The 11,106-nt window shown below is 32.3% G+C and overlaps 1 protein-coding gene across 1 annotated transcript in view; it reads right to left on the bottom strand.

Moving 5' to 3' along the window:
* vlc (disks large-associated protein 2) overlaps positions 1-10,504 on the bottom strand; it is a 113,792-nt gene extending 103,288 nt beyond the window's left edge. Inside the window, exon 1 of the mRNA XM_017615972.1 lies at positions 10,419-10,504. Coding sequence (XP_017471461.1) covers positions 10,419-10,488 — 70 coding nt within the window. The 5' untranslated portion in view covers positions 10,489-10,504. The remainder of the gene's footprint in view (positions 1-10,418) is intronic.
* Positions 10,505-11,106: the final 602 nt, after the last annotated feature.

Here is an 11,106-nt window from a genome sequence, read left to right as displayed (position 1 = left end):
GAAAATCCAGCGAGAATTATCACTCAAAATATCAGATAGTAATAGTAATAGATATTTTTTTTTTGCCGAGTACCTTTCAAATCATTGGAATTAACTAAATTAATTAAGTAAACAAGTATTAACTTACATTTTTCATTTTAAAATCGCTCCAGTTTGTAAATTTTTAAATTCAACGAACTGGTTTATTCAAATTATCGTCGACAAAAAATCCAACCATGTGTCACAATCATATGTTTTTCCTAATTGCAAATTCTTGCTGGCAAAATTTTTTCCGGCTCGAATTTGTAACTTCTCTCCAAGAAATAGTCTTTTTACTCGTGATTTATTTAAATAAAACATATGAAATTTAGTTGAAACATTTTAGCCGGTTTTATTTGCCAATTTAGCCGGTTCGTCCAAAAAGTTCTGGCAACACTGTTCTGTATACGTATACGCGCTGGCGTTGCTCGCTAGCAAAAATTGCCGAGCTATGATGTACATACATACGTTTTACGTATGTTCATATGACCATTCACAACTTTTTTATTCACACATCTATCGATTTTCATTTTTTGTAAAGGAACATGCTTTAATACAAATGAAAAAAAAATTAAAAATATAGAAGTTTTTCCCTGTTAGAGTAGTATTTTTTTTTTTTAAAGTCTGGAATGATGAATAAATTTCTCAAAAACTACTAAGTTTATAGAAAACTGATACATATCTGTGTTCATATGGAATAGTAGCTTACGTCGAAAGGCTGGCTTTAGTATAGTGCGGCATTCGCAGCATACGATAGCGAATGACTCACTGGCGCCGAGCCGTTGAAGAACTTTTGGCAGATAAACGCGAAAGAAATAGTTCCGATACTAGCAAGTCAATATTCTTATTAAGTCTCATCAAAAATTCCTTGTCGTTTAAAGGATAAAGGGAATGCCGCATTATACTAAAGCCAGCTTCTCGACATAAGCTACTATTCCATACGAACACAGATATATGCCTACTGTTTTTGGGGAGTTTTTCTACCTTTCATTTGCTACATTTCTTATAAGATATACGTGATTAATTGGAACCCCATTTTTTTAAGGTGAATAACGGGAAATTGCAAATATTTCGAAAACTTATTTATGATAAAAATACTCCACTTTCGGAATCAGCAAGCGATTCTGCATAGGAATTGGATAGTGGCATCCAGTGCGCATTTTTGTGGTAAGTCAGTGCTTTTTATGACACAATTATAAATATAAAAATGTTATAATAATGTTATAAACATCAAAATGTTTGTGTTTTTCTCTTGCTTTTCGGAATAAACACTATACAAGTTGATGTTTATTGAAATGTTTTAAGTTTTTATTTGCCTTAACGTATGTATTTGAAAAAAATATATACAGTGACGAACAAAAGTATTGGCACAGTGAATTTTTCGCAATATATGCAAAGTTTTTTGCTCTAATTTGTTTTCGATAATTTTTTATAAAAATATAGTTCATTTTACACCAGAAAACAATAATAAAATCTCTAAACTTTGTGCAAAACTCAGGAAAATTTATTAAATTTGCACACTAATTTGCAACTTTTTATTCAGATTTTTTAGAAAAATTCTAAGTTTGCAGTTTTATAGTCCTTTCAATTTTAGTATGACATAGTGCAAGTTTAAAGTTGCTACAAAAACGCGTTGATTTTTGGCAAATTTTTTAGTGGAAGGTGTTGCTCATTACGATTTTCTAGCGACTTCAAACTTGCACTATGTCATACTAAATTTGAATGGGCTATAAATATATATAAATGGGCATACTTAGAATTTTTCTAAAAAATCTGAATAAAAAGTTGCAAATTAGTGTGCAAATTTAATGAATTTTCCTAGTTTTGCACAAAGTTTAGAGATTTTATTATTATGTTTTCTGGTGTTGAATGAACAATATTTTTATAAAAAATTATGCAAAATTAAATAAGAATAAAAAACTTTGCATATATTGGGAAAAATTCACTGCACCAATATTTCTGTTCGGCGCTGTATATAATTTTTGATATTCCAATAATTAGATTAATGTTATAACGTTAGATAAGTAGTTATAGTGTCCCGCTTTCATACTAAAATCCTATGAAAATTCACTATTTTGCTACTATCTCCCTCACTACCAGCGTAATACTTTTAACCTTTAAATCGGTCGGGTTCTTGCTTTCGCAACCGAAGTAATGTCTGGCAAATTAATTTTAGATTCATTAGTACTTAAACAACATCATATTGGATTTTGAGCTTTACTAAAATGAGTTGAAAAATTAAATTTGTTTAATAAAAAATTACGTCTGGCAAAATTTTAGCAACAACGGACATGTCTGGCAATAATAAATCTGCGTTTCTAAAAGCTAGTTAAAGCCAAAAAAAAAAGCCGTTGCACTTTTTAACTTTACTTTACATAAATTATTTGAAAACCATGTGCCTAAACGTATATATGTTCCTGAAGAGCAAACACAGTTATGGTTCACTAGAGAACTGAGAAATTTGAAAAACATAAAGTCACGTTATTTTAGATTACACAAAACACCGGTTTACACTCATACTATGTAAAATACTCACTTTTGCGTCATAAGTTTTTTGAATTAAACCAAAGTGTTATAAAGCTTACTTGTGTAAAATCAAACGGCGTATAATATACAACCCCAAATCATTTTATGACTTCGTAAACTCCAAGCGAAATGTAAGTGGGTTTCCTTCCGCCATGAAGTATCAAAATACCGTCTCTAGTGATAATCAAACAATTTCTAACATTTTCGCTCAGTTTTTTAANTCTTCTAGCATTTCATATCGTCAACATGGATTTTGCAAGGGCAAATCAACTTCTACAAATTTACTCGAATTAACATCCTATATCTCATCCTANTGTCTGGCAAATTAATTTTAGATTCATTAGTACTTAAACAACATCATATTGGATTTTGAGCTTTACTAAAATGAGTTGAAAAATTAAATTTGTTTAATAAAAAATTACGTCTGGCAAAATTTTAGCAACAACGGACATGTCTGGCAATAATAAATCTGCGTTTCTAAAAGCTAGTTAAAGCCAAAAAAAAAAGCCGTTGCACTTTTTAACTTTACTTTACATAAATTATTTGAAAACCATGTGCCTAAACGTATATATGTTCCTGAAGAGCAAACACAGTTATGGTTCACTAGAGAACTGAGAAATTTGAAAAACATAAAGTCACGTTATTTTAGATTACACAAAACACCGGTTTACACTCATACTATGTAAAATACTCACTTTTGCGTCATAAGTTTTTTGAATTAAACCAAAGTGTTATAAAGCTTACTTGTGTAAAATCAAACGGCGTATAATATACAACCCCAAATCATTTTATGACTTCGTAAACTCCAAGCGAAATGTAAGTGGGTTTCCTTCCGCCATGAAGTATCAAAATACCGTCTCTAGTGATAATCAAACAATTTCTAACATTTTCGCTCAGTTTTTTAAATCCAATTATTCCATTAACTCACATGCTAACATTGACTATCCTTTTAAACTATGTCCAATGAACTCAATAAATATCCCAGTAATATCTCCCGATGATGTAGTAGTTTATCTGAAATCCTTAAAGCGGTCCTTCAGTTATGGTCCTGACCAGATCCCTACTTGTATTCTTATAAATTGTTCTGATTATCTCTATGAGCCGTTAACAGCGTTATTTAATTTATCTCTCAAAGAGGGCGTTTTTTCCAACTATATGGAAGGAATCGTTCATAACCCCGTTACATAAAAGCGGTAGCAGATCTTCAGTGGAGAACTACCGGGGAATAGCTAAGCTTTCTGCAATTCCTAAATTATTTGAAGCAATTATAACAAATCAGTTGACGCATTCTATCTCTTCTAGCATTTCATATAGTCAACATGGATTTTGCAAGGGCAAATCAACTTCTACAAATTTACTCGAATTAACATCCTATATCTCAAAAGCATTTAGTGAAAGCAAAACTGTTGATGTTATATATACTGACTTCAGTAAAGCATTTGACAAAGTGTGCCACTCGTTGCTCATCTACAAACTTGATCTTCTTGGTCTTCCACCTAATTTTCTACGTTGGATCTCTTCATACCTCTATGATAGATCACAAAGGGTAATGTTTAAAAATACTATCTCTGACGTCATTGATGTTACTTCAGGAGTCCCTCAAGGTAGCCACCTAGGCCCGGTTCTGTTCTTGCTTTTTATAAACGATATTTCTACAGATATACAATTTTCCAAAATTTTAATGTATGCAGATGATGTAAAGCTTTATAAATCGTACGTTTCAATTAAAGAAAGGTCTTTGCTACAATCAGACTTAGACAGCATGGCTTACTGGTGTCAAGTAAATCTTATGCCTCTAAATCTTAAGAAATGTAAAGTAATGAGCTTCTCGCGAAGAGCTGTTCATCCCACTTCTTATACAATAGGTAACCATAACCTGGAACAGGTATACAATTTTGTGGACCTTGGTATCACAATGGATCCTAAGCTTAATTTTAATCTTCATATTAATGTGACAGTCAACAAGGCTAAAGGTGTACTTGCATTTGTGAAACGATGGTCAAAAGAATTTTGTGACCCTTATATCACTAAAACCCTGTTTACAACATTAGTTAGGCCAATTCTGGAATACGGTTCGGTGGTTTGGAATCCAAGGTATCAAATTTACTCAGACAAGATAGAGTCAATTCAAAAACAATTCCTACTTTTTGCTTTAAGAAATTTCCGTTGGGATTCTCAATATAACCTTCCACCTTATACGAGCCGATTAAAACTTATTAATCTTCCTACACTTTCCAGCCGCAGGCAAATGCTTGGTACAATTTTTATAGTTAAATTACTAACAGGCTCAATTTCAAGTCCGCTTCTTCTTGGCGAAGTTAGCCTTAATGTTCCCTCCCGGGTATCAAGACACTTTTGCCCCCTATTTCTGAAAGCTTGTAAAACTAATTTTGAATTGCACGACCCACTCCGTTGCTTATGCCAGGATTTTAACTCTCATTCCAGCACGTTTAATATATCAGATCTGCTTTTCAGCGTTAAGAAATCGATACTGTCCTCTCTCAATAAATGAATCATTAAAATATAGACATAAAATCGGCTGATGAATTTAGTTCTGTAGCTGAACAGTTTTAGATCTCGACACTTAACAAACTCCTGCCTATCGTGACTCGGCGCAAAAATTTAAAATACTGGTTCCGTACGTCATGCGGACTGCGCCCCTCGTGCGGATGGGCGGGAATGTAGGGTAAAAACCGTTGGGATATTATTAAAAAAAAAATGATTTAAAAAATTAGCATTTTTAAAGATACGATGCGCACTAGTCAACGCTACCATTACCGCCGGCCAGATGGCTCCCACGCTAACCGAATCAACCGAATATCAAAAAACCAGCTGTCCTGAAATTCACGACGTTTTCACAACCTTGCTAGCTCCCGTACTATATAAAGTTGTTACATGGACAGATTTTCCTCCCAGGGTATAATTCATTTAACTTTTTTGCTTTCTAGTAATAGAGACATTATAAAGACATGGGGCGTATTCATAGTCAAAATAAAGTTGGTTGCCGTTTTTGATATTGAATATCTGTCAATTAAGCTAAACTTTACAATCGACTCTGTTTCAACTATTAACGCGCCCTCTTTTCTGTAAACAAAGTGTGAAACTATACTGCCACATTAGTTCTTATCAGCTTTCAAAGTTATTGTATAAAATGAGGGTTAGGAGGGTTATTCGTTAAGTTACGGAAAACCTTAAAAGACAACCGTAAAAAGGTTTCTGAATTTAAGGAAGATAACGGGATTACAAAAAAACTTTAATTTAAATCAAGGAATGAAACCGATTCAAAGTAACGTTCCGGTTTCAGTTTCGGTTTTGGTTTCGTTCCTCAAAATATGTTTCGGTTTCGGTTTTGGAATAAAAAAATGAAAACAAGTTTGACAAAACATTATTATTTATTAAATAAATATGTACCTTCCAAGGATTGTTTTTGGAGAAATTAAATATACTTACTTTTCCATACTGATTACAACTTAACGATAATTTTAGCAAAATATTGCTGATTTTGGTTAAATAAATCATTTATTTCAAAGAAATTTTTAATTATAATTTTTATAAATTTCTGGAAACCGATTGAAACCTGTGCTTGAAACGATTTCGGTTTCATTCCTTTTCAGGTCAAGATAACGGCTATGGTTTCGGTTTCGGTTTTGAAAAACTTAACGGTTTCAAACGGTTTCGGTTTCATTCCTTGAGTTAAGTATTCTAATAACAAAATAGAGTCTTAACACTTCAAATGATTAGACTAGAGGAAATATGAAGATTTAGAGCCATTTTACCAAGTAGATTTTATAGCACAGGCCCCCCTTCCAATAATTATGTTTTTTTTTTTTTAATATCTGGGTATGTTATATTAAAATACATCTATGACCTTTTTTTAGGACATCGAGATTTTTTTATTGGTGAATTGTATATTCAAGAATTTTTACCGATTTGCATGAAAAGCCAAAATTTTATTAATGTATAATTGAATTTTTGTTTAGAAAACTAACAATATTAGTTAAAAATACCCTCAAGTGACAAAGTAAATCAGAAAAACTTATGTAATTTCGAAGTTAATGCTAGTAAAGCGCGTTAACGCTAAGAAAATTGATATAAGTTATGTTCTCGAAAAATTTACGTGATGGAATTTGTTTATAATTTTTTTGGTAGCGTAGTACTAAATACCTACCCAAGTCCTTAATTAGGCTTTTAACGTGAAAACCACACAGGCCGAAGAAAATAAGCAAGAAAAGATCCATTTTAAGCGCTTAAATAAGCACTAAAACATTGGTAAATATGCTTGCAAATATGCTCGCAAAACAACCAAATTTAGTCAGTTTAATGTTTTTTATTCGGTTTATTTCAAGGATTGAAAAATTACCGTGGACAATCAAGTGTTGCTTGATATTCTCAAATAATAAAGATCTCCTCTGGTCGTTTTAAGTTTTTTTAAATATTCGTTATTCTTCATTTGAGATAAATTGTTCTCAATAGCACCAGTGCCTTCCCGTAAAAACAAACCATTGGTTTAAAATGTTTGTACCCAACAGAAATGGAATTGAAGTTAAGGGTTAATAAAAACCAAATCTGTTTTATGTTATTATTTGTAAATATTTCGACGAATGAAAAAACGCCAAAGAAATGGTCAAAAAATATTTATTGAACCAAATTTTCTTAATCAGTACAAAGTTGTTAAGAAATTTGCTACGCTTTCTACTATGGTTTGCTAAAGTTTGTTTGTGAAGTGCACAAGGTACTCTTGTTTTCAACAGAAATACATATATGCCCGTTCCAGTTTTTCGGAACGAAAAAGTGAGACAACAGGCTGTAAAATATCAGATGTCAAAACTCCTTGGACACTACTATGCACATACACGAAATAATAGCAATTTATTTCTTGATCGTTTTCTGAAAAGTTCCGTACTTAGAGCTTTATACATTGAAATAAGCAAAATAAGCATGATCATTAAAATTAGGGGAACTTCGGGTATTGTGGAATAGGTATTTGTTTTTTGAGATCTGTAACAAATGTACAAGCTTTATTGTAACCATTATTTATATTCGAGAACAGCGAAACTTTAGTTATAAAATATTTTTCAATGAAATACAGTATGTATATTCAAAAAAACAAAGTTATTGAAAAAATTTAAAAGAATTCAAAAAATACCTCTTCAAAAATTGGAACCACATTACGATAAAGCAGCTGTGATCATGTTGTCTTGGGTCCATTTTCGGATTCCCCCTATTTTTGGCATCTAGAATAAAAGTCGTGTTCAAGTAATTAAAAATTTATTTATGGGGTGTAATGTGGTATTGTAGTACCTTAAGCGGCCTCTTGTTTACCACATTGGCCGATTTTCAAAATTTCCAAACAAACTCATACAAAATCTGCAAAAACATTAATTTTCTATTATCCGAGCCTTGATAAACGAAATACAAAACTTACTTTTTGCAATATTAACAGAGTTTTCTTTCTAAATCAATTTATTTTTTATACAAATAAAGTTACAAAAACTTTAAAATTTTGGATCACATGTTTTGTGCGACTTAAAGAATACCAACTGGTTTTACTTCATATCTGTATTATAACCCCGCTTTTTTTTAAGTCAATATATGTTAAGGTAATATCAGATGTAGACTTGCCAGAATTAAAGATAGCGGCTATACCAAATTACACTCCTTTACCACAATACCCGAAGTTCCCCTAAGCTTGGAAACTCTGAATAAGCAATTCCAAGCAAAAGCTTAAACTTTTCGGCCCTGGTAATGAGAGAGACCCGATGGTATGCTTATCTTGGAATTTTTAACCATTTTCACGAAAAAAACAAAAATTAATTGATTTAAAACTAAATTTTTATCAGAAACCCCAGCACTATTAGATAAAAGTTCACCTAAAAGGACTGAATAAGACCATCCAGACTTAACTATATAATTAGAGAGTTAAGTAGCTCAGAGTTAAATTGTTTTATTCCTAAACCAGACAATGTCTTGCAGCATTTAAAACTGGCCCAGAGTTAAGTAACCCTAGGGATTTCTGAATTAAATAGGCACCACTGTTTCTTTTTTGACGTTTGTTTACATTTCTTATTAGAATTTAATATAAAATTTCAAACACTTACATACGCACATACATAGGTACAAATTGTAAATTGGCCAGCAGCACTTCTGAGAGTTCTCTTAATTGAATCGACTACTAACACGGTTAGTGCATTTTAATCGCATATATTTTTTACGCAAGACTGACCGAAACCTTAGACCTGAAGGCGGAAAATGATTACGTGAATATGTAGTTATGCATGTATGTATTTAGAGACAGTCTGACAAAGCGCTACATATATCAGAACTATCCCTGAACAAGTGCAAAACAGGTACAGAGCGGGACAGTTGAAACTTGCGGTGTAAATTTGCAAATACTCACTACTCGTACAATACGAAAGTAGTTCAGCAAGAAGACCTCAGACTCAAGCATCGTTGGTCGCGAGTTTAAATCGCGGTTGAAGCAGTTGTGAGTTTTAAAATTTAATGAATCTAAATTGATGCGAGGAGCTTACAATATTTTTTTTTTTTAATAAAATATGTAACAAAAGTGGAATCTGTAACAGAAAGGAAAAAACGAGAAAAAAATATTCAAAAATCGAATCTTAAAAACGTTTTCTTATAAAAAAACTGTCCAAAACGGAATCGGTTAAAAACTAGTTGCAAAGTAATGCACTGGGCGACAATTGCCACCGCTAATGACATCGCCGTAAAACTGGACAGTTGAAAGCATTGCTTGGGTATTGAGCTAGAACTAGTACTGTCGGCAAAAGGTCTGGTTCTACGCTAGTTCTGAGCTAGTCAGATTTTCTGCAGGGTATGTACAGGGGGGCGTAGCGTGACGTGGTGTGGCGCGCCGGTCGCGCGGGGTACGCGCTAAGCAAATTTAATGTTTGAAAAAGCAATAATGTCAATGGATTTTATTTCTTTTTTGAAAAGGTAATAATGTCAACTGACTTCATTTCGCACCAGGGTGACCTTATTTCCGTTGATCTTATTACCTGTCACCAATTAAGTTATCTTTTTAGATACTACTATCTAACCACATATAAGTCTCATACTTAGTTTTATTCAATTACCCTCGATTTTACTCAAAAATTGACTGAAAAGATTACGCGTATTTTGTTTACAAAAGTGTGATTCTAATAAACGTAAGAAGATGCCCAGAGTGTATGTAAATCATCCTGATAACTTTTGTTATATTTACGGTTAACTAACTGTTAAAAGTCAATGACGTAGAAAAAACAGAAATAATGGAGGGAAATTTGTAGGGCCACAAATTAGAGACCTATTGGTTGATAAACAGTTTGAAGAAAAACTTAATCCGATCGAAAAATCTGCATGGACATGTTTTCGAAATATTGTTCGTAATTTTTTTGAAAACCACAAAGCCGAAAACTTTGAACAGTTGGTCACAATAAGCCTACAAGAATATGGAATGCAATATGTCGCTTAAGATAAACTTCTTACACTCACATTTAAATTTTTTCCTGAAAATGTGGGTGCCGTTAGCGACGAACACGGCGATGGGTTCATCAGGATATATCTATGGAGTCCACTGACTACTGTTGGACACTAAAAAGGGATGTATTCGATGCTAAATATTCCCGAAAATCCAAAATAAAATTTAAATATTATTTATTTTTCTTCATTAAATACAGTTTTCAAGCGTATTGCATTAAATTTTAATTAAATTCTGTTGCAACTTACTGAGGGTGACTGAACTATTTTAATAATGTGGATTAGTTACAGGTTAGTTGCAGATACAAAGAAGCCTTTCAATTTCATTTAACTTTTTTTAAGGTAATTTTTGTGCATCAGTATAATATTATTGGAAGATCAACATATGCATGATATACCTGATACATCTGTTGAATCAGCGTCTACATCGAGTGAGCAGCTACCAATTGAGTCCACACTTCGATCCATATCAATTTTGTTTAGTGCTGTAAGATAACGGAAAAATTATCAGTATCACTGAAAAGAGTGATTGCGATTTTTAATTGAAGTGATTTTTTATGGCTATTGCGTTCGCTAGTTCTTTTAATAACACAGAAATGTGTAATAGTTCTAATGGTGTATGTAGGGAAAAGAGGGAAAACTTTCATTTATTCGCCCAAAAAATGCCATATTCCACTTCGTTTTTTATTAATATTTGCAGTCATCTTTACTCGTTGATAGAAATTTTGAAATAAAAACTGAAAAAAACGCAATATGTATACATCATATTCACACGGAATAATTAAAAATTGTAAAATCACCATTTCTATCATCATAAAGAAAAATCACCATTCTCAAATTCTGTTGACTAGCAATTGCCACACTTTTTTTTTGTATAATAATGGTGTGTTCACCAAAACTGCTACACGTTGGGAAGCTTATAACTTACCCAAAAAGATTTCAATATTTTAAAATTCAAATACCATAAGTTGACCATGACCTTAGTTGCGACGTAGAAGAAATTTCATTTGAATTTGATTCCTAGTTGAGCTAAAAATGGCAACCGAGTTAGAAACGAGACAAACCATTTTGCACGAGTTTATAAAT

The sequence above is a fragment of the Rhagoletis zephyria genome, unplaced genomic scaffold (assembly GCF_001687245.7).
Source record: "Rhagoletis zephyria isolate East Lansing unplaced genomic scaffold, Rhagoletis_zephyria_1.1 Rzeph_scaffold_01107, whole genome shotgun sequence".
Taxonomy (NCBI): domain Eukaryota; kingdom Metazoa; phylum Arthropoda; class Insecta; order Diptera; family Tephritidae; genus Rhagoletis; species Rhagoletis zephyria.
Note: the sequence above shows the minus strand (reverse complement) of the source record. Positions and strands in the feature narration are given on the sequence as shown.